The sequence below is a fragment of the Phoenix dactylifera genome, unplaced genomic scaffold (genome assembly GCF_009389715.1).
Source record: "Phoenix dactylifera cultivar Barhee BC4 unplaced genomic scaffold, palm_55x_up_171113_PBpolish2nd_filt_p 000383F, whole genome shotgun sequence".
NCBI classification, from domain to species: domain Eukaryota; kingdom Viridiplantae; phylum Streptophyta; class Magnoliopsida; order Arecales; family Arecaceae; genus Phoenix; species Phoenix dactylifera.
Window position 1 is genome coordinate 93,546 of NW_024067830.1, and position 24,497 is coordinate 118,042.

The 24,497-nt window shown below is 48.4% G+C and overlaps 1 protein-coding gene across 1 annotated transcript; it reads right to left on the minus strand.

The window, feature by feature from the left end:
• Positions 1-2,722: 2,722 nt before the first annotated feature.
• LOC120105846 lies at positions 2,723-22,637 on the minus strand. Its single transcript, XM_039118602.1, has 3 exons — positions 22,305-22,637; positions 21,263-21,492; positions 2,723-3,303 (listed from the first exon to the last, which is right to left on the minus strand). Exons 1-3 carry the CDS (start codon positions 22,635-22,637, stop codon positions 3,081-3,083), a joined length of 786 nt encoding a protein of 261 aa, XP_038974530.1. The 3' UTR covers positions 2,723-3,080.
• Between the last annotated feature and the right edge of the window lie 1,860 nt (positions 22,638-24,497).

Sequence of the window (24,497 nt, forward strand, 5' to 3'; positions counted from 1 at the left end):
CCGTACCCATTGTGGGCCTAACTTGAGCCCAATTTAGCTATGTTGGGCCTTATTGGATTCGTACCTATTGTGGGCCGAGTTCTGGCCTTGTTCACTTTATTGGGCCCTATTCATCCATGTGGGCCAAGTCTGTTCATTGTGGGCCAGGTTTGGGCCTGTTGGACTGTGCCTATTGTGGGCCAAATTCGGCCCTATTGGTCCGTGCCCATTATGGTCCGTGCCCAGGCCTTATTAAGCCGTGCCCATTGCAGGTCGAGTTCGAACCGTATTCACCTTAGGTCTGTTCATCCATTATGAGGTTGTGTCCAATAGTATTTTTCACTTTGTTTAGCTCTGAAATTAACAAAAAAATTAATTATAATATTTAAGCAGGTGAACCTAATCCGCCTACCTGAAGTAGGATTTGAAACGAGAATAAGTAAGTAACCTAATACTTCAAAGTATATTTTCAAAATTATTTGGTAAAATAATTATTAATTGATTAAATTTTTATATATGTTTTGTACTTAATTAATCAGGTCAGGCATGTTAAGAATCATTTTGTATCTATGTTATATATTATAAAATCTAGAAAATGTGAGTGGGTAAATTATGAAAAATCTATTTGTGTATATATATGTATTTTCAGCATGGCTATGATCTATTCTGGCTCCGCCAATGGAGATTATTCGTTGGCTCAATTGACTTGTATCCATGAGAAACTTTTTTTTGACACCACGCCATCGGTGATTAGAATAGTAGATTTGGACACCGTGGCCACCGGTAGTTAATAATAGTGGATTTAAACACCGTTGCCAACGGTGGTTAATAATAGTAAAATTTGGCACTTTGTGCAACCCATGTCACTGAGTTATGTGGCCATAGCCTATTGATGTTGGGATTCTGGTATTAGAGTTTTTGTGAAATGATAATAAGTTTAAAAAAAAATGTTATTTATGATTTATTTTTCAATCATTATTTTGTATTTTGTTTAAATATCTGGTATGCTTTGACCTCACTCTGGAGTATTATGTTGCTTACTGGATTAGTGTAGCTCATTATCATTTTTTTTATTTTTCAGATCCAGATGCATAGACGCCTGATCGTTCGAGACTTGGGGAGTGCGCTAGATTTCTTAATGATTCTTTCACTTATTGGCATTTTAAATAGACTAGTTGAGTATTTGATTTATGTTGACATATGATATTTTGAAACGTTGGAAGGTTGCTCTAAACAAATTATTAGAAATATATATATATATATATATATATATATATATATATATATATATATATATATTCAGGAATTTGTTATTGGTTTGATATGATCCGCAGTCTAGCATGTTGTACGGTCCGCCATGCAGGCGTGCAACGTCTGCCGCGCTCCGAACTCGGGCATGACAATTTTGATGTTAGGTCTCAACTTAAGCCTGCTTCAGATATACAGGCCTAGCCAGGCTTGAAATTTATGCATGATGGTTGTACCCAGCTCTTCGGACATAAATAAATATCGGGAATTTGGTGGTTCAGATCATCTCTGGTTTGCCTCAAACTAAGAATCGAGCATTAACTAGGACAATGATGCATCAAGTAGAACTACAGACAGCAGCAAGATTAGATCCATCAGGACGTAATTGAGCATATGAAGAAAAAAAAAAGGGTCTACCAAGATCTTTATTTTAATCCTGTCCCAGAGGTTCTATCTCGTACACGCACTTGTTGCTTTAGGTTTTCTCTTCTTGTTTCACGAGATCGGAATACTGTCTGTTCTGAGTTTTGGAGGTGGAAAAATGATCCATTATATAGGATTAATAATAGCAGTCACTATACGTTTTTTTCTTGCACTCGTAATCATGTAGAGGGAGGGACGAGCTTGATTCTTTTTTCAATTTAATTTTGAAAGAATGTGAATTCCAAAATCTCGAAGTGCTTATGGCTGTCACCGTCGACACACTTGCTTAACTTTATGACAATTTCAATGTAATTTCTCCTATGAATAAATTTGTGCGGAGCAGTACATATGCAAACTTAAACGCATTGTCCATGATGTTTTCATGTTTGAGTGATGATGTTTTTGATTTCTTTCCAAAAAAGTTGTCTTTTGTAAATAAATCGGGTCACATCTGATGTTACCACTAAAATAGAAGCTTTGGTTTTGCACAAATCTACATGCATTTTTAGCAACATCCCTTTGTTTGGGTAATAGGTTTTCGAGTTATAATGTCATGTTGTAAATTACTTGAAGTATATAGTGCCATCATTAGCAACAACTATCTTATGGGCATGGTTTTTTGATATTGATATAACAAGTTACATTTTGTGAACTGTTTTTTTTTTTTTTTCCTTCTCCTCAGTAAAAACGGCATTTCATATGGTTCTAATGTGAGTACCAACACTTACATGCTTTAACCTGATGCGAGGAATACATGTTACTCCCGGCTGCAACCTATCATTCAAGTAGTGGATCACTGAAGCATATCCCATTCGAACCATGCATTACCCATTATAAAGGCTCCAATGAACAGATGATTCTTATGTTCAACAAGACGGATCTTATTTTGAATCAGTTTTTTCAACTTGATATATGTTATGGTAACATTTTATTGCATCGAAGTTGAGATATTCTCGAGTTCAAGAAAGCATCTTACTGTATCCTGAAATGGAAACATCAAAAACTTTGCTGAGAAAGAATCGTAGTGCATTTTCACCACTGCATCTAAAATCTCAAGATTACAACACAATCATCAGCAAAACGGGACGACCTGAAATTCTAAAAACTCAAAGCATACTACTGTGATCATTTCCTATACATTACAACAACAACATTACAAAAACATTTTTACATCGCATATTCTTCCATGCTATAATTCAATCACAACATTCTCATCTTCTTCCAAACAGGCTCAAGCATGTGCACCTTCCACTGATTTGCAATTTGAAGTACGATTTTAAACTGAGTTAGTGAAAACCTTTGACAAATTTAAACTTCAAGAGGAGATTCAGATTCTGTAATGCCGTTTTTGCTCTTCCATGGTAGAACAATAGTTGAACATATATCTTCAAAACCATGATGACATACAAGCTACCTTGGGTGCACTTTATTTAACTTCCCCAGCCATCGATGGTATAAACAGGAATTTGCCAGCTCTTGGTATTCTTCTTGGGGTCATCTGTGAGGCTGATATCATTCTCATCTTCTTTAAATGTCTTGATAAAGGTTTTTGCACCTACCAAAATCAATCTCTCTACCATGAACAATTGATAATTGTTCTGGATTACCGGGTCCAAAATGCTACTGAAGTTTGATGAGTATGCCAACTTATATCTGCAGCAGAACAGTTAAACAACATGAAGCACAAATTTTAGCTACAGAGGTCAACTGAGAAATAAATTACCTGGCAAAGGCAGAGGAGTGGATACAACAATACAAAAGATTGAAGGGAATGGAGGAAATTCAGGGGAAAAAAAGAGTTAGCTACTTAAAGAGGTAATTAAAATATTAATCATAGTATATTTCAGGAGGGCTCGTCTTCCAACTAGAATTAAGCCCTTATATGAAAAAGCCATTATACAAAGCAAAAGCAATGTAAAGTCATCCTATTGCAAAAGAAATTTAGAAAGCCTATATCTGCAGAACTTTTGATAAGCCATGCTACCAAGAGTTTGAAAATGAGGAGGGGAAAAACAGATTATACAAAATGTAATTTCTATGGCAATAATAATGAATTTTATGACCCAAATAAAATTGATGGTGAAGAAATTCTGCATTATAATCAATTTCAATATCCTGGATCTATTTTAAGAAATAAAGGAAATATAGGTGCGCCTTGTCTGATAAAATTAGACTCAGCAGGTGGAGTTACAAGATGTCTTTGCCTTGGTATCAACAAAATGCCTGGCTTGGCAACTCAAAAGAAAATTTCATTAAGACAGTAAGTTCACAATGTTGTACGAATTTGAGTGTTGGATAATAGTAAGTTCCCAAACAAACAAGATGGCTATGGTAAATATAAGAATGTTAAAAGTGGATGAGGTAAAACTAGAAAAGTTAGCCAGAAAACAGTCTATTATATTAAAAGAGCAACACAGACCGAGGACGAAATGACAAAAAAAAATTGACAGGTATGATCTAAAAAACCTTTGACATTTGAGGTTGTTATTAACAAGGACAAATAGCGAACTTGGATATGTAAAGCCTAACCCAAATTGGTGGGACAACATTTGAATGAAGAGGAGCCAAAACACCAAAATGAAATGCAGGCTCAAAGTCAACTTTCAAACAAGCATCTACTTACCTAAAACAAACAAGCCCACACAAAGCTCACCCTTGAAATGAGCACTCAACTTGTTTACCTTGAAGTAGACTTATAACTTTAACTTGAAAAGCTCACATTGACTGAAAATCCTTACTCGGATCCGGTTCTGTTTTACTGTTACACCAAACATGCCCTAAACTTGAGTTGGAAAATAAACCTAAATATGAAATCCAGAAAGTAAATTTGACCAATGCAAAAACTCAAAAGTTTTTCAACTAGTCAGTTTTATTGATAAATAAGTTAACAGCAAAAGGAGAAGAGGTTAAAGCTACCAAATACACATATCCAAAAGTCAAAATATCTCTCCTGCATTCTTAACTAGTGGTGTAATGAGATTAAGTAATCAGATTCATGGGCTTGACCAAGGTTCGCCATACTGGTGCATACCGTCTCATACTGAACATACCATACTATATTGGTACCAAATTGAGACTCGATATAAGAGGTATACCAAGTCTACGTATGTTGAACCGACCTCATTCTAGGATTACTGATATTGCATCAGCATGGTACTAGCACGAGATCCGATATCGAGATTGCAAACCTTGGGCTTGACCTTAGTTGCTAGAATTGGGAGCAGAGATGCTGAAAACAAACCCTTTTAGTAAGCAAACATTGACAAAGCAGATGCAGGTTCAAGATTCTAGAACAATTTTGAAGTAGCTGTGTTATCCTTGGTAGAATTTGGGCTACTACCCATACTTGATACAATCCAGGCAGCAAAAAGTGATACCGAACGCATATCCACCAACAGGTCAAACTCATTGAACTGTAGCATCCTCATTTAACCATGTATTAACATCCACAAATCCTTTACATAACCTGCTTGGCCTACTTAATCAAATTTTGATATGTGGTGCCTCCATTAGCCTCCTCTAGGCGGTATAGTTATACGCATAAATCTAAACATGTGACAAAATCTCAAGAATGGCATAGAGTACACAAAGTACATGAAATTCTTATTTAACTCAATCATGATATTCCCATCATAACACTCCAAAATGTAAAAGGTTCTTAGTTGCCAGAATTGGGAGAGGGTGTAGGAGCAGATCTAGTGCAGGTGCAAGGAAGCAGATATTTAGAAACACTTTTAGAAGAAAGCATTTAGAAAGCAGCTGCAGATTCGAAATGCTGGAAAGATTCTGAAGTGGGTGTGTAATCCTATACTGAAGATTTTGGCTACTAAGGTTACATATACATAAGTCATTTAATTTTTGGTAATTTATGTCTAAGCTTATATTCTACCAACAAATAGTTTAAGACTATCCACCATAGATATATTTTAGCATATTCAATTAGGTCAAGAATTAGCACTCCTTTTCTTAGAATCCTAGAAATTTTTTCCTTTCCATTACTTGGTTTTGACTGCCTTCCAAAAAACGATGCTAACTTTCCTCTTCATAGATATTTGGGAAGAAGGTTCCAATAGCTTTTTTGTAATACTTTAAAAACCTAATCTCTCCTTCACATAATTTTCTATGCATTTCGAATCTACTTTAAGATTTCCAATGACCAAGAACTTAAATCCAGTAGGACATGAGCATCCTAGTTTTTCCATATAACGGGACACTTCGCATCCCGCCCCATCCCAGTGGCCGTCTCGGAAGGAAGAGAACCCTTCCTTCGCATGAATCTGCATGACTGGTCCACTATATGTGGGGTTCGAGTTGTATCTTTCGCATGAAAGAATGATTGATCTCCTTTCGCATCGTCAACTGTTCGATTGCGCCCCACATAGCTCTCAAAGCAATCAAAAAACCTTCATCCATCCACCTGCATGGATCTTGAAGTGGCCACTGCATGTTCCAACAATGGATGCATTTGAAGAAAGGTGAATCCTTCTATCATGCGAAAGATCCAAGCCTTGTCCCTCTGCGTGGTCCCTCCACGTGCGCATCGGGAAGGAAAAAGGTCAAAAGAAAAAAAGGCGCCAGGCGCTCAAACCCATGACTATTGAGTGCATCATGACTCCATCCTCCCTGTTCCCTCCTCCCTTCTAAGTGGTCTGAGGCTCCAAGCGGCGAGCTCGTCCTCTCCCCTCCCTTCATCCTCCCTACTCATCAGAAAAACAGAGAAGGAGGAGCTCGTGCTCTGCTCATCATGGGAAACACATGGAAGGAGGAGCTCACAAACCAAGCTTCCTCCCTCCTCCCTCCCAGTGATGACACCAATGCACCAGCGAGAAAAAAAAAGGGTAAAGTTCTTCCTCCCGACAATGAGTCGAAGGTCGAAGTATCGTTGCAAAAAAAATGAGGGCATGTCCCGACCAGGTCGGCTACATCGGCACATGTTCCGTCCGGGATGGAGACGAGATGGTCGGACGGAGGACGAAAGTGAGTTTCAAGGTCCCGCACCTATCCCACATGTCATGCTCTCACTGAAACGGAAGAGGACAGCCAGGACAGCCCTTGTCTTGCCGGTACTTCAATCCTTGCCCATGACATTAGCTTCTTCAAATGAGGCATATTTTTAAATAATTGCTTGATTTAGAGATGACGAGTGTTACCGTCCACCAAAAGAAAGAACATTAACATTTCTACGGCCAACTATTTCTTTAGGTTTTTATAATAAGGTCCTATATTAACCTTCTTTAGGTGAGTAAGAAAGAACTTCAAGGTATTCCATGGAGAGGCTCCCAATACTGTATGTAATTGATAATGCTGGCAGGTTATATAATCCCTTTTTTTCTTGGGCAAATCGATGTACACATTAGAAGCTGTTGGGGGAATAAGGTTTTTCCCCAAATGACACGAATGCCCCTAAGAAGCCGCACAATCGTCGACCCTGGAAGGCCGAAGTCGGCATCCGAACTCGGAACCTCCGACCTAAGAGAAACCCCAATGTCCGAGGCCTACTTTTGTCAGCCACCTACTACGGCCGTACGTCTCCGAGGTCCGGCCAGAGACCGTACTATGACGCCCCTCCGGCATTTATTGCGCATGACCGCTGTGATCCTCCGGCACACTCCACAATAAATGCGGATCTCCGGCTTACTCCACAATAAATGTGGATCTCCGGCTTACTCCACAATAAATGCGGATCTCCGGCTTACTCCACAATAAATGTGGATCTCCGGCTCACTCAACAATTAATGCACGTGACTCCTGTCATCTACGGACTCCCAGCTCTCCACGGCAAATAAGCCCAGCAGAGTCTAGTCGACTGTGATAAGTCTCTGATCTCGGCCATACCTCCGACACTGATGCAATAAATTCGCCTGGTAGCGTGCTAGTTCGGGTTGTACGACGCCCTCATCGCCGACATCAGTGCAATGATTCGCCTGACCAAGCGCCGACCTGAACGACATGCCGAGCCGTACTACGGCTTCGCCCCGTTACATCGCAGGTAAACCGACCCCCGGTCTATAAAAGGGGGTTGGAAAATCGATACTCTGGACAAGCACTGTTTACCTCTACTCTACACGATTTGCCCCCTCCCTGACTTGAGCGTCGGAGGGCCGGCGCCGGAAGACCCGGCCACCGGTTCGTGTGCAGGCACCCAGACGGAGGACGCCGCCCACTGTCGGATCGTCGCCCAGCCACAGGAACCAGCCGCTCCTTCTCTCCGATCGCCCCAGACGGAGGACGCCGCCCGTCGACGGACCACCGCCTCGCCGTGAGTAACCACCTTCCGCTCCCTCTCCTCGACCGAAGATTGCCCCCGGGTCCAATTTCCAGCAACAGTTGGCGCTAGAGGAAGGGCCCGAGTAGCAGTCATGAAGTTGAGAAGTAAGGGAGCCTCTAACGTCTCCCGGCGTCCCCCGCAAAGTCCTGGACACTCCGTCCAGAATTCCCCAACTCCAGCTGACCCAGGTCCTCAGGTCCAGCTGGAACAGTTCAATGCCCTGGTACAGCAAGTCCAGGCCCTGGCCGCCGTCGTTCAGGGCCTACGGCGCGTGGAAGCTTCACCGGCGCTTCCCCCGCAGGCCCAGGCCCCGCCGGAGTGTCTCCCCAACGGCCCGGTTCTCCCCAGTCAAAATCTGCATGGCTCCTCCAGAGCCAACAACGGAGAACGGGCTGCTCCCCGTAGGGAGTTACCGGGAGAAGGTTTCGATCGGAGACCCCAACTTTCCGAGGCGGAGTCAACCCCGGACCGCCAAGGGCCGGCGCAAACCACAACGACAATCCCACGGGTGGGGGAGCTCGACCGAAAAGTTGAGCATCTGGAGCGCCAGATTGTGGCACTCCACGGCAAGAAGGCAAGACAGGAAGGGGACTTTGAGTTCACTGCCAAGTCCCCCTTCTCCCGCCAGATCGAGGACGAGCCGGTTCCCGCGAGATTCAAAATGCCTCAGGTGGAGCCCTACAGCGGAATCACCGACCCCCTCGACCACTTGGAGAGTTATCGGGCCCTCATGGCCCTACAAGGGTCCTCGGAGGCCATACTCTGCAAAGCCTTTCCAGCGACCCTCCGAGGGACCGCTCGGCTTTGGTTTTCTGGACTGAAGCCGAACACGGTGTCCTCCTTTGAGCAGCTCGGCAGGCAGTTCGCCACCAACTTTGCTGCCAGCCGGCGCCAGCGACGGACATCAGACTCCCTCTTGGATATCAAGCAGAAGGAGGGGGAGTCCCTCAAAGAGTACCTGGACCGCTTTACCGCCGCCACATGGGAGGTCCGCGAGCTAGACCAGTCGATAGCCATGTCGGCTCTGAAAACTGGGGTTCGCTCCTACCGATTCCTCTTCTCCATCGAGAAGAGCTTCTCGGCCGACTTCACCGAAATGCTGGCCCGAGTCCGGAAGTATGCCAAGGCCGAGGAGGCAGTCGCCTCCAGGCGGGGAGCAATCGAGCCCGCCTCTAAGAAGCAGAAGAAGCGCCGCGAGGAGCGCGGCCGACAAAGGAGCCGGTCTCCCCGCAGAGAGAAAAATCTCCCCAGACTGAGGAGTCCGCCCCGTCAGCAGGGGCGACCTCAGCAGAGGACACCTCCTCGTCCGAGGTCTCCACCACGGCCCCGGATGTACCAGGCGAGGTACGAGAACTATACACCCGTCAATGCTCCCCGGGCCGAGATCCTGATGGAAATTGAGGGTCGGGACTTCTTCCGACCCCCGCCTCCTATGCGAGACACGGGATTTCCCCGAAATACCAGGAAGTATTGCCGCTTCCACCGAGACCGTGGGCACGACACGGAGGACTGCTTCCAACTCCGGGACGAGATAGAAGCGCTCATCCGACGGGGAGTACTCAACCGGTTCGTGAGGAATCGACCTGAGGAAAGAAGGCCGGCGGAGAATGTCGCACCAACCGAAAATTCAGGCGACAACAGGCCCATCGCCGGCACCATCAACATGATCGGGCGGGCCTCGGCAGGAACGGCCGCCCAGGGAACACCCCCGAAGCGCCCACGTACTGATGAAGTCATCTCGTTCTCGGACGAGGACTTAGAAGGGGTCGAGACCCCTCACGATGACGCTGTGGTCATCTCAATGATTGTAAATAGGTTTGATGTAAAGCGTGTCCTAGTTGACAATGGAAGTTCAGCCAACATTTTGTACTACCATGCCTACCAAAAAATGGGGTTGACAGAAGGACATCTCCGGAGAATCAATGCCCCGCTAGTCGGGTTTACCGGAGATGCGGTCTCGATTGAAGGTGAGGCTAGCTTCCTTGTCACAGTTGGCCTCGCCCCCCGGGAGAGCACTGTGAGGATGGACTTCTTGGTGGTCCGTCTGCCCTCGGTCTACAACGCCATCCTTGGACGCCCAGGGTTAAACACCCTTCGAGCCGTGGTTTCAACTCGCCATTTACTCATGCGGTTCCCCACCGGCTAAGGAGTAGGCGAGGTCCGCGGAGACCAACTGGTCGCCAAGCAATGCTACATGGCGGCCCACACAGTGAAACAACCAGCTGAGGCGCCAGACCGCCCGACGCGCCCTTCACTCCCCATAGAAACCCTCGATGCGAGGGACACCCCCTGGAAGAAGCAAGTAGAGCCCGGTGAGCTCCTTATTCAAATCCCACTACGAGAAAATTTTCCCGAGCTAACCGTGCAGGTCGGCTCCGGCCTCGGCGCCCATGAGAGGGATCGCCTCGTCAGCTTCCTGCGGGATAATGCCGACGTCTTCGCCTGGTCGCCCGCGGACGTGCCAGGAATTGACCCTGAGGTCATGGTCCACCGACTTCAGGTGAAACCAACCAGCAGGCCTGTAAAGCAGAAGAAAAGAGGCTCCGCCCCCGAGTGACAACGAGCTGCGGCCGAGGAGGTGGACAAACTCCTCGGAGCCGGCTTCATCCGGGAGGTCTCCTACCCGGACTGGCTCGCCAACATAGTCCTCGTAAAGAAGGCCAACGGAAAATGGCGTATGTGTGTGGACTACACCGACCTGAACAAGGCCTGCCCAAAAGACAGTTTCCCCCTCCCGAGCATCGACCAGCTCGTCGACTCCACCTCGGGACACCAACTGCTAACTTTTATGGACGCCTTTTCAGGATACAATCAAATCCGAATAGCGCCAGAAGACGAGGAGAAGACGGCCTTCATCACCGACAAGGGCACCTACTGCTATAAGGTGATGCCCTTTGGCCTGAAAAACGCTGGGGCCACCTATCAGAGGCTGGTCAGCCAGATTTTTAAAGACCAGATCGGCCGGAACATGGAAGTCTACGTGGACGACATGTTGGTGAAGAGCCGAGCGGCGGAACACCACATAGTCGATCTCGACGAGACGTTCGCCAAGCTCAGAAAATATCAAATGAAACTCAATCCGGCGAAGTGCGCGTTTGGGGTCACCTCGGGCAAGTTCCTGGGTTTTATAGTGACCCAGCGCGGAATTGAGGCCAACCCGGAGAAAATCCGGGCACTGCAAGAGATGTCGCCTCCAAAGACAGTTAAGGAGGTGCAGCGGCTCGCGGGGCGGGTAGCCGCCCTGGGAAGGTTCGTCTCTCGGTCGGCCGAGCGTTGCCTCCCCTTCTTCAAGAGCCTCAAACGGCCGAAAGACTTCCGGTGGACAGAAGAATGCCAGCAGGCCTTTGAAGAGCTTCGGAGCCTTCTGGCTTCTCCCCCGCTGCTCACCAAGCCCCGGAAAGGCGAGGTCCTTTACTTATATCTGGCCGTCTCCCCAGCCGCAGTGAGCTCAGTTCTCGTCCGGGAAGAGGACAAGCTCCAAAAGTCGGTCTATTACACCAGCCGGGTTCTCAGGGATGCCGAGACCCGATATTCTAAACTTGAGAAGACCATCTTCGCTCTCATCATCTCGGCTCGGAGACTCAGGCCTTACTTCCAAGCCCACACGATAGCTATATTGACCGACCAGCCCATGAAGCAAATATTGCAGAGGTCGGATCGTGCGGGGAGGGTCGCCAAATGGGCGGTCGAGCTCGGGGAATTCGACCTCGAATATCGGCCCAGGCCGGCTATCAAAGCTCAGATACTCGCCGACTTCATCGTGGAGTGCACCCTTCCGGACGACCCCGAGCTGCCATCTGGACCCGCGGAGGAGGCCCCGAGGCAGCCATGGGTCCTGCACTCGGACGGGTCTTCGACCTCGGGGGGTAGCGGGGCCGGACTTATCCTCACTAGTCCAGACGGAGTGGTGGCTGAGCAAGCCCTGCGCCTCGAGTTCCCGGCCTCGAACAATGAGGCCGAGTATGAGGCCCTCATCGCCGGGCTCAAACTGGCGAAAGAACTAAACGTGGGAGACCTGACGGCATTCAGCGACTCCCAGCTGGTGGTGAACCAGGTCCAAGGAGATTTTGAAGCTAAAGAGCCATCCATGCAAAAGTATCTCCAAAAGGTGCGGGAACTCATATCTGCCCTGAATTCTTTCAACATCCAGTACATTCCCAGAACGGAAAACCTCAGGGCAGACCAGCTATCCAAGCTGGCAACCTCCCGCATGAGCGAGCTTCCTAAGGGAACCGCGCTCGAGTATCTTCAGACCCCCAGCACGGAGGAACCCGAGCCTACCATGTGCATCGGCTCCGAGCCAAGCTGGATCGACGGGCTCGTCTGCTACCTTCAGGACGGAACCCTACCTCATGACGAGATGGAGGCTCGCCGAATCAAGCGCCAGGCCCCCCGGTATGTCCTATACGAGAACAGGCTCTATCGACGATCATTTACTTCCCCCCTTCTCAGATGCCTCCGCTCCTCCGAGGCGGACTATGCTCTCCGAGAGGTCCATGAAGGGATCTGCGGAAATCACCTGGGGGGCCGGGCCTTGGCCCATAAGATCCTGCGGCAGGGATATTACTGGCCCACACTCCGAAAAGACGCAACAGATTTCGTCCGCAAGTGCGATCGGTGCCAGCGAAACGCCAATATCCAGCGCCGACCTTCAGCTCTGCTGACCTCCATCATCGCCCCCTGGCTGTTTGCCCAATGGGGGATCGACATCCTGGGGCCCTTTCCCCTCGCCACCGGACAGAGAAAGTTCCTGGTCGTCTCCATCGACTATTTCACCAAATGGGTCGAGGCCGAACCTGTCGCCCGGATCACCGAGCAAAAGATGCGGGATTTCGTGTGGAAGTCTATAATCTGCCGATTCGGACTACCCCGTATCCTTATATCTGATAATGGTCGACAATTTGACAATATTCATTTCAGGGAGTTTTGCTCTGAACTCGGCATTGATCATCGCTTCACCTCGGTTGCCCATCCCCAGACAAACGGAGAAACCGAGGTAACTAACCGAACTATTTTGCAGGGACTTAAAGCTAGGCTTGATCGGTCCAAAGGACAGTGGGTCGAGGACTTGTACAATGTCCTTTGGGCGTACCGGACCACGTTCCGACTACCCACGGGAGAGACCCCCTTCAACCTAGCATACGGCACTGAGGCCGTCATCCCGTTGGAGATCGGCCTGCCTTCTCCCAGAGTGGAGCATTACGACCCCGACACCAACTCTTCCCAGCTAAGGAGCAACTTGGACCTTGTCGAAGAAACGAGAGAGGTCGCCCGGGTTCGCATGGCGAGATACCAACAGCGAACGGCCCAATACTACAACTCCAGAGTCAAGCCCAAGCTCTTCAAAGTAGGGAACCTCGTCCTCAGGAGAGCCGAGGCTTCTCAACCGACCGAGCAAGGAAAGCTCGCCCCAAATTGGGAAGGGCCGTATCAAATTGCCCGGGTACAACGACCAGGGGCGTACAAATTGAAGTCCCTGGAGGGGACTCTGATCCCACGAAGCTGGAACTCCGAGAATCTACGGATGTATTACCAATGAAACCCTAAGGGGTTCAAAACAATCAGGACAATGGACTCAGCTCCTTTTTCTGCAAATATTTTTCTCACCTTGATAACTGTAATCCTCTTTTAATATTGGGTCGTCTGTGATCCTCAGATTCCCCGGCCAAAATCGGGATGCCTCGAGGCTCGACCGTAGAGTCCCAAACTCCCTCGACCTCGGGAAGAATCGCAAGACGATGAAACGAGGAATGGAGCAGGATTCCTCGACTAAGGCCGAGATGCCCCGAGTGTCGACAGTGCGTGCCCAGACCCCTCGACACTTCGGGAAGACGGGGTAGTACCTTCGCGGCCCCCCGTGGCGCTCATCACCAACAACGGGGTAGTACCTTCGCGGCCCCCCGTAGCGCCTCCTCGACTAAGGTCGGGATGCCCCGAGGGTCGACCGTAGAGAACCAGACTCCCTCGACCTCGGGAAGCGTCGCAGGTCGACAGTGCGTACCCAGACCCCTCGACCTGACGAACGATTCCTCGACCGAGGTCGGGATGCCCCGAGGGTCGACCGTAGAGAACCAGACTCCCTCGACTTCGGGAAGGCGCCGTGAGGGGTGGAAAGGGTGGCTCCACCTGGGGCGCCACGAAGTGGACCCCCAGGAGCGGTCGACGATCCCCGATCCCCGAAGCGAGCGATCCCTCGACTAAGGTCGAGGTGCCCCGAGTGTCGACAGTGCGTACCCAGACCCCTCGACACTTCGGAAAGACGGGGTAGTACCTTCGCGGCCCCCCGTGGCGCTCATCACCAACAACGGGGTAGTACCTTCGCGGCCCCCCGTAGCGCCTCCTCGACTAAGGTCGGGATGCCCCGAGGGTCGACCGTAGAGAACCAGACTCCCTCGACCTCGGGAAGCATCGCAGGTCGACAGTGCGTACCCAGACCCCTCGACCTGACGAACGATTCCTCGACCAAGGTCGGGATGCCCCGAGGGTCGACCGTAGAGAACCAGACTCCCTCGACCTCGGGAAGGCGCCGTGAGGGGTGGAAAGGGTGGCTCCACCTAGGGCGCCACGAAGTGGACCCCCAGGAGCGGTCGACGATCCCCGATCCCCGAAGCGAGCGATCCCTCAACTAAGGTCGAGATGCCCCGAGTGTCGACAGTGCGTACCCGGACCCCTCGACACTTCGGGAAGACGGGGTAGTACCTTCGCGGCCCCCCGTGGCGCTCATCACCAACAACGGGGTAGTACCTTCGCGGCCCCCCGTAGCGCCCCCTCGACTAAGGTCGGGATGCCCCGAGGGTCGACCGTAGAGAATCAGACTCCCTCGACTTCGGGAGGTACCACAGGTCAGCAAAGCGTCCGCAGACCCGCCGACCTGACACAAGACCCCTCGACCAAAGTTGAGGTGCCCCGAGGTCCGACCACAGGGTCTCAAACTCCCTCGACCTCGCAAAGAGCTACAAATCAATAAAGTCTCCCCAAGCCCTCTCAACCTCGGCGGGTGCTGTCGGGTCCGTGAGAAGCCCGAGCCCCCTTAAAGTCAAAAATGACTCCGCAGGTCGACGAGGAAGGGAAGCAGCCTACTCCACCATGCGAAGCATAACTCTGAGAATGAAAGAGGTACATTCAACTGGACGCCCTCCTTGTCAAATTTTATTTACATATTGCTGAGCGGAATCTTAATGTTGGAGCCTTATCTCGCCCCAAAGTCGGGCCTCTCTAACGGGTCGGCTTAGGATCGACCTCCTAATTACATTATGCATGCACCGTTCGTCAAGTCTCCGAAACTGGTACAGAGGATTTCATAAATTAGTGCCCAACTCGGCTCTTCGACGTAAACTCCTACGTCCGGCTGAAAAAGTGGTCCCGGCCACGAATGTGCCAGCCAAACACGGGTACCAAGGCAATCTCTGGAAACCCCAGCCTTGCTCACCGAAGCCTCGGCAGAGTCCGAGAACAATAACTACGAAAACCTTCGGTAATAACCTGCCTATTGGCCCGCGCTCCCTCTGAGGGGTTTGGAGTTAAGTTTGGAGACCCGACTAAACTCCCCGATTAGCGGCACGCACAGACCTAGTCCGATCTTAGTTAAAGGGCTAAGGCCCGACCTCGACGCCTTGGGACTTCCCTAAAGGCTAAACGCAATGACCTCCACGACTCCCAAATCCGAGCTATAGGACTTAGAGAAATTTTCTAAAAAACTCAAGACTCGGAGCTCCTCTTCGTCGGGATGACTGGAACCCGAGAAGGCTAAGACGTAGCCCGGGAAGAAAGGCAACTTCGTTAAGCAGCCCGGAAATTAAAATGCAAAGCTAGGCCATCGAGGCGGTTCGCTAAGGCCCTGGCCTCGGTCACGACAACAGAGGGAAAGATGAACACGGAATGGCAAAAATACTTTTTCATTAACAAAGGGCCGGAAGGCCAATTACAAAATTGGAAGTCGGCCGCTCAAGGGCCGACCCCGGATACAATGAAAAAGAAAAGAAAAATATGCTAAGTCCTAAGCGGCGGGAGCCACATCCGGGGGGTCGTCCGGCACATTGATGACCTCAAGACCTTCCTCCGGAACAGGCTCGGGGTCGGGAGCAAGAGCTTCGGGCACCACCTCCGGGACAGCGTCCGTCTCGGCCGCCAGAGCTACCTCCATGACACCGTCCGCCTCGGCTACCCCCGTCGAAGGCTCGGCGGGGTCTTGCTCATATATTCCCGCCTCGGATGTCAGGATGGTGGGAAGGGCTCGCACGTCGGACCCCCAGCCCCGGTCCTCCCTCGGACGGACCGTCGAGAAGTCGTACTGAGGGCAGTACAGGCGCACCTGCTCTCGAAAGTTCTCGAAGCCTCGAAGGAAACCGTCGACCGTCTCCTCCTCCAACATGTCGCGGAACTCTTGCGACTCTTTGAAGAGCTCCACGGCGTGCTCGGCTCGTTCGAGAGCCCTCCTCTCCCGGGCCTCAAGTTGCTCGAGTCGGAGGCGAAGGGCCCTCTCCTCATACTCGAGGGCCGCGACCCTGGCCTGGACCTCCCCCAAGCGCGCCTCCGTGCCGCGCATGGTTGCCTTGGTCATGGCGTGAGCCGCCTTCTCCTCCTCAAGCGCCCCCACCACGGCAAGGCGCTCGGCCTCGGTGGCCGCCCACCGAGCCTCGGCCGCGGCCGACACCGCTTCTAGCTCGGCGATTCTTTTCTTGGCCGGCTCCAGCTGCTGGCCGAGCTGCCGAACTTCTTCCCGATACCCGTGGGCGAGGAACGCCATGGTGTCGAGCTCGAGAATATGCTGAAAAAAAAAAAAAAAAAAAAAAAGCGAGGGTATTGTGAGTTGAAAGGCACGTATGCACGCTAATAACTCCGGAAAATTAAGAAGGGAACTTACCCGGGCGGTGCTGCAGTAAGCACTGCCGGCGACCTCCTCCAGCGAAATCCCCCGGAACACGGCCCGGTCCGCTGGAAGCACTGCACGCCGCAACATGGAGCGTGCGACCTCGGCGTCCTGAAAGGCCGAGCTCCCCTCAGGAATGGAAGAGTCCGGCTCAACCGACTCTTCTCGGAAAGCTCGGGAAGAGCTCGGCACGATCGAACCCGAGGTCCCGGAGCCGCTCGCCTCGGGGCCTCGGGCAGGCCCGGGTCCTGGCTGCTGCGGCCGGGCCGCGGACGATTCCCCCCGCCGGGCAAGGGGGGCAGGGCAAGGAGGGGCCGATGGGCCCGCACCACTGACCACCCGCTCCCGCCTCGGGTCGGCTGCAGGGGCCCCCGCCTCGGGGCCACTCGTCCCGGCCGACGAGGAAGCGCCGTCTGTCCTCGCCCTCCTCCGAGGCTGGGGATTAGCCCCCCCGGCCTCGGCCTCCCGCCTCCTCAGGCGGGAAAAAAGCGACGTGTTACTGGTCGGCATACGGGGAATATCTGAAATCAAAATTTTGTTAAGTGTCAGGCCAGTGGCAGTAAAAGCGAAAGACAAAGAATAAAAATAATGTAGCCGCCCTTACCCTCGGGGCGCGCCGAGCTCAGACCCACGCTCGCCAGGGCGTCCTCCCGCAGGAGCTCGGTCAGGTCGTTGCCCCTCCCGAGGGCTCGCACAGAGTCTAGGATCCTCAGCTCCCTCCCCGTGGGCTCGGAGAGTCTGTTGAGGGCCTTCAGCCGTGGGTGTCCCCACCTCGGCTCAAACCCCCAAGGCGCCGCGGACGCCAGGAAGAAAAACTTCAACTTCCACTCATGGATCGAGGAAGGGGCGCCCCGGAAGAGTGACATACCGCCCCGAAAGGCGAAATATAGCCACCCTGCGTCCGCCGGGTTCTTCTTTAACAGAAAACACCGGCGGAAAAGGCCTACCGTGATCGGGATCCCGTGCCCAAGGCACAGGGACAAAAACCCGATTATGGTCCTCCATGAGTTCGGAGCCAACTGCGCCGGGACGAGCTGGTACTCGGCCAGCAAGCTGCTCACGAACCCATGGGTGGGAAAATGCAGGCCCGCCCAGAGTGTCTCGCGGTAAACCGCGATCCGACCTGGGGGCGGCTGCGTCACCCTGTCCCCCGGCCCTGCGGTTTCAAGACGAAACCCGGGCTGGAAGAAGAAACGGGAGCGGATTGTCTCCAGTTCCTCCTCTGACATATTCGACCCAACTTCTTCGGGACCGAGACCCATTCTCACAGAAGAATGGAGTAAAAATTAAGAGCAGAAAATGGAAGTTGGCGAGGAGAAGAAAAGAGGAAACTCTAGTGAAAACAGGAAGAAAACCTACTGGACATTGCCGGAAATTGCTCCGGGCACCGCCGGCAAAATTCGGTTGAGGGAGAAAACAAGGGGAAAAAGACGACGAAAATGAGGGGAAGCCAAACAAGACCTTTAGGGCAGACTCGTGGGGTTTATATAGACCCCCCTGACGGCCCAGATCGATGGGGTCGGTTCCCATCCCCCGATCGGGCTGCGCCACGTGGCGACCTCTGAGGCCGAGGCACTGCATCCACTCCGGATCAATAAATCGAATACGAAATCAAAGTGTTGTCCCATCGGATCTCGGGATCTCATTATGGGTCCACAGAATCCCATCGCCTCGAAGAATGAGCGGACGGTACCCCCGCTCCCCTCGTTTAATAAAATCTGGGACACGTGGAGCCCCGGTGTGGCCTCCACTCCCCCGAAATTATGACCCGGTAACACGAAATCGGAAGCGTCCGACCCCTGGTCATGCCGCGTGTCCGTTTTGAAACCCGAAATGGCACGCTCATTGATGAGCGGGAACTCTCGATTGTGGGGCCGAGGCGCCGCCTCGTTGAACCCGAGGACCCTCATCCTGGGTCCGCCTCGCAAAGCAACCTCGGTAATCCAAGAGACACCGCCCCCGCTATAGTCGCCTCGAAAGACGTAGGGATATGGACCCCATCATTAATTCGCCGAACAAAGTAACCTCGAAACGCCCAAGGGCGCAGGTCCTACCATGAAAATTCCAAGAAACATGAGGGTGCGGATGAAGTTCGCCCCCCAACTTTAACGATGGACTTTACTTCCTACGTCCGAGCCCACAAGCCGCTCGAACTCGGAAGTCGGGGGGTAGTGTTGGGGGAATAAGGTTTTTCCCCCCAAATGACACGAATGCCCCTAAGAAGCCGCACAATCGTCGACCCTGGAAGGCCGAAGTCGGCATCCGAACTCGGAACCTCCGACCTAAGAGAAACCCCAATGTCCGAGGCCTACTTTTGTCAGCCACCTACTACGGCCGTACGTCTCCGAGGTCCGGCCAGAGACCGTACTATGACGCCCCTCCGGCATTTATTGCGCATGACCGCTGTGATCCTCCGGCACACTCCACAATAAATGCGGATCTCCGGCTTACTCCACAATAAATGTGGATCTCCGGCTTACTCCACAATAAATGCGGATCTCCGGCTTACTCCACAATAAATGTGGATCTCCGGCTCACTCAACAATTAATGCACGTGACTCCTGTCATCTACGGACTCCCAGCTCTCCACGGCAAATAAGCCCAGCAGAGTCTAGTCGACTGTGATAAGTCTCTGATCTCGGCCATACCTCCGACACTGATGCAATAAATTCGCCTGGTAGCGTGCTAGTTCGGGTTGTACGACGCCCTCATCGCCGACATCAGTGCAATGATTCGCCTGACCAAGCGCCGACCTGAACGACATGCCGAGCCGTACTACGGCTTCGCCCCGTTACATCGCAGGTAAACCGACCCCCGGTCTATAAAAGGGGGTTGGAAAATCGATACTCTGGACAAGCACTGTTTACCTCTACTCTACACGATTTGCCCCCTCCCTGACTTGAGCGTCGGAGGGCCGGCGCCGGAAGACCCGGCCACCGGTTCGTGTGCAGGCACCCAGACGGAGGACGCCGCCCACTGTCGGATCGTCGCCCAGCCACGGGAACCAGCCGCTCCTTCTCTCCGATCGCCCCAGACGGAGGACGCCGCCGGTCGACGGACCACCGCCTCGCCGTGAGTAACCACCTTCCGCTCCCTCTCCTCGACCGAAGATTGCCCCCGGATCCAATTTCCAGCAACAGAAGCCATGAAGGTTAGCCCTTCCAAATTGAACTCAATGACTTGCCCGATATACAGCCCATATCCATGTCACTCATGAGTCATGATAGCAAAACCCATGCATTTGTGTGACCTTTCCACAAGTGCTGGATATTTGAGCTGCCAATAAAACATGCATAATGCACCTCAGACAACCTCTTACAAGGAGCAAGGTGCCAACCTCAGGGCCAATCCCTGGCTTGCATGTACAGGCATTCATTTGCAAAAACAAGGTTGCCTATGAGGTATAGATTTACTTCAGTCCTTAAATATACAACCTCAGTCCTCTAAATCGATAGACATATAAATATTATCACATAAGTGTAGACATTACTTCATGCCAAATTCAAAATTATATTTATACTTACAGATTAATAGAAAAATAATTACATCACCATAATCCCATTTCTCACCCCCATCCAACCTTGGTGTCTAGCATGTATGACCACATGAAGCCTTCCTAAGATTATATATAGGAGGAATAGAGGGTTACATTGAATAAAAATCTTTAAGGAAACTTTCATGTCAATAGATAAAAAGAAACAGTGTTAGTGCATGCATGCAATGCAAACACCACATGCTCCTGATACTAACTTCTCAATAACATGCATAAAATTCTTTCTGCTCTTATACTAAAGATTGTAACAAAGTGATATTTCGAGATCGTTAACCTACTTTACATTGCATACTCGGTGGAAAGGTTAAAGGATAATCTGTTATCCTACTATTCTTGAGGGGCAGACAAGGTAAACATATTGGATCATACCAAGTGGACACTCCCCATACTTGCATAATAAGTACACAAAATTTTCAAAGAGATGCAAACTAGTACACTAACATGTTGCATTCACTGAGAAGTAGGCATGTCAGAAATACTCAAAAGTGAATGTTGCACCGTTTAAACAAATCTAGAATCCTAAGACATGCTATTTATTAAAATAATGATCATCATCAGTGGTACAAATTACTAATTGAAAAGCCGATGTTGAATTTGCATCATTAGAGCTGAGGCTTTAAAACTACCTCAAGGACACTAACATTTAATATAAAACCAAAACATATATCCCACGCAATAAAGGATATAACTGTACAGTCCAAAGAAAACAACTTTTGAGGTTGTCAAGGTGTCAAACTATTTTTCCCTCAAAAAATAATTAAGCAATTAGAAAATAATATTGTTTACTATAGAATTGGAAGAATGTTTTAAACAAATTAGCTTAAATGGGAAGCCACATGAAACATTATGTTATTATTGACCTTTAACAGAATTGGCGTTTTGAAAGGTATTAAATGAGGATTTAGTATTGTGTAAGCTATACCTCGCAGAGAGAGGTGAAAAGAAACCAGATGATCTCTCATTTGAAGCAATGAAAAGAGTGCGTCCTGGTGGAATCCATTTTGCAATTCTCTGCTGGATAAATTCAGGGCGAGTATCTCTATCAAGATGTGGATGAAGGCTTCGCTCCACTCCATGTCTATCTTTCCTGGTCTTTATCTTATCCCCTCGGCGCACATGAATAGCATCATAGTCACCAAGTAGCCCTCTAATCTGTAGAGAGAATTTTAATTAAATGACTACCAAACCATTTATAACCAATATATTTTCACATTTAAAAAATATATAGGATATCAAACTGTATCAAAACTTTTCAGAAATTGTATCATATTTGCATCAGAAATTGAAATCAATTATAGGAAAGCGCCTCATTAAAAAAAAAAACAAAACACACACACACACACACACACACACACAGAGAGAGAGAGAGAAGAAATAACTGAAATCATAATTTAGGCCTCATGATGATGTATCCTCAAAAAGCCCTCTAGGTTGATTCATGGTCTAGCCGTACCGGTCCGTACCAGTCCAGCCTGGGACCAGTATCAGATCAGCGTGAAATCCGGTACTGGTAGTTCTTCTACAGTTTGTGGGAGGCGGGCATTTTCTATCTGATTTCCTTCCAAATGATTTTTGTGTAAGAGCATTTCAGAAACAAATGATCTGTGTACTCATCCATAAAATTTCAGCTGTATGGTTTTTGTTCTAAAAAGAGAGCCAGTTGAATATTTTTTAATTCTCTGGCAATGGAAGTTTCCATAAAACTTTCGCGAAGTAGTCAAGGAATCCACCATGGCTGAAGAAACTGTAGCAGCCTCTTACGGTGAAGATGTTTTTTCTGTCCTATTTCCAGATCACTTTATCTTCTTCTGGTGAGAGTTTTACCTCGCTGAGATGCTGTTTGAGATGCCGCAACTCTTCTTCTCCCTTGTGTCCCATGTTTGACCGAAAGTGGCTCCCATGTTTGATCGAAAGTGGCTTCTAATGTATTCAGCATTCTGGAAACCTGCCACAGGGATGTTTACCTCGAAAGTAAGCAGGTAAATATTTGGAAAAGAATTTTTAAGAGGTTCTTCCCCTAACCGCAGGTCGTGCCAAAATGCCATTTCCCTTCCATTGCCAAACTTGAACTTTATGGTTTTATTGAAAAGTGGATGGTTTTTTATGACGGCCTTCCATGCATGGGAGGCATTTTTGAGGCTTAAGGGGGCCTGTTGAGAAGGGCACTCCTTGTTGTAGTGCAGGCTATAAATGAGCTTCCTCCATTCCTTGTTTTGTTCGCTGAAATACCTCCACCATCTCTTTAATAACAGACATTTGTCGAAGAGAGAAAGGTCGATTACACCTAAACCCCCCATTGGTTTTGGCCTACAAACTTGTTTCCAGCTCACCAAGCAGTGTCCACCGCTGCAGTTTTTGTCTCTGTAGAAAATTTCTTTTTTTTTCGGATTTATGTTCTTTAGTGTAAGAACTGATGAATGATGAAAGAATGAAAGAAGACTCAAAAACAGGAGAAACTGAGGAACCAACCTCAGTCCTTTTTACTTCCCAGAAAAAATCAAATCACCTTATTACATCCCATGGTCTATATATAAGGATACACAACTGAATAACTGAATAACTGAATAACAGAAACTTTAACTATCTAACAGTAAGCAACTGAATGAACGGAAACAGTTGAAACAGTTGAAGTGCTTGACTTCAGGTGAAATTCTTTGAAGCTCAGCTGAGCTGAGAGATGAACTTTGGTTCACAACATTTAGTGATTGCCATGTTGTTGCCCACCGAAAAAGTTTTATTACAATTTCCCCCCCATAATCCACTGATATATATATATATATATCATGGTAGATGTGGTTTAGGTTGTTGGTTTATTAATAAAATATTTAATTCAAAATTTTTAGATTTTTAATTCCATATTGTATATTTATCAAAACATGAACCTAGTTAAATATAAAAACTTATCTTAGTCTTCCAAATAACTTAGTTGTCTAAATAGATAAGATTTAAGTTTCCATCTTTATCTCTCTCCTCTCTTAAAATTCTACAAAAATTTTACGGACATATCTCTAATTGTTTCTCATGCAGTGTCTTAAAAAAAAGCGTAAAGACACTTTCTCTTCTCACTAGACATTCCGAAGGAATGCTTCGTAAGCAGACTTTTCAGAAGACTTCCATGGATAAAAAGATGTATTCTCATAAAAAGATGCATCTGATCTGATGGTGATCCCAAAAGACACAATCCTTGATGGATGAATGGATTATATAAAGGGATGCATTCAACGAAAGGATACTTAAGCATCTAATCATACTCACCTTTTCACATCCATAAATAGGAAAGGGATCGTATTTCCCATTCATTAGAACATCCCCTTTCCATCTGAATAACTCCAAATTAGTGAAGAGAATTGAGAGCACTAAGTGAGTGAACTCAAGTACACTCAATAAGTGTTTGAGAAAAAAATTGTGTTTACAAATAAGGAGATTGAGAGAGAATGTTTCAATCAAATTTGCTGATTTTCAACGCATCTGGATTTGGCTAGTTCAGGTTCGACCATAATTCTCTTTTGTTAGAGTGCACTTCAAGGAGAACATGAAGCAGTTCGTTGTATCTTAGGAGTAGACCGCCATCAACTGTTTGTATCTGAACAGGGCGAATTCTACTCTAAAGAAAACGCCTTTTATAACGTGCCTCGAACCAAGTAACATTAAAACTTAATTTATTTATTTAATGTATACAGAAAGCCATTAATTAAATATTAAAAATAAAATAATAAAATAATATAAAAGAGATTTATAAGATTTTAGCGGATAGATTATTTTCTAACATAGGTATGTGAAGTGAAACCTAGTTTTAGTTTCCACTTGGGCCCTTGTTGCTGTACAGGCTATGATGGGTCCTCTGCGTCCTGTCTGGTGCACCAAAAGTTTGCAAGGGACCTGTTTCCAGAATTTAAAATAATATTCTGTGACAGGCGAGTTTGAAAAACTAGATTTTCACTTTGCTGTTGACATGAACTGATGAGAGCACAAAAGTGTGATCTAAGTACCAATTAACTTAGCCTAATGCTAGCAAAATAATGATAAATAATAGGTGTTAATATTTGCATGATTAATATTTTATCTTTAGCACTTATTATATTTTTTATCATTATTCTATATAAATTCATCTAAAAAGGACTCATCTTTCCAACTGCAGAACAGAATCCATGACTCTT

Excerpts from the sequence above, each read along its gene's own strand:
- LOC120105846 (XM_039118602.1), bottom strand. The coding sequence starts at position 22,637 with ATGGGGGGTTTAGGTGTAATCGACCTTTCTCTCTTCGACAAATGTCTG. Across the intron at positions 21,493-22,304 it reads TTTACCTGCTTACTTTCGAG|ATTAGAGGGCTACTTGGTGA; the intron begins GTAAACATCCCT and ends TTCTCTCTACAG. Across the intron at positions 3,304-21,262 it reads TTTTCACCTCTCTCTGCGAG|ATATAAGTTGGCATACTCAT; the intron begins GTATAGCTTACA and ends GTTCTGCTGCAG.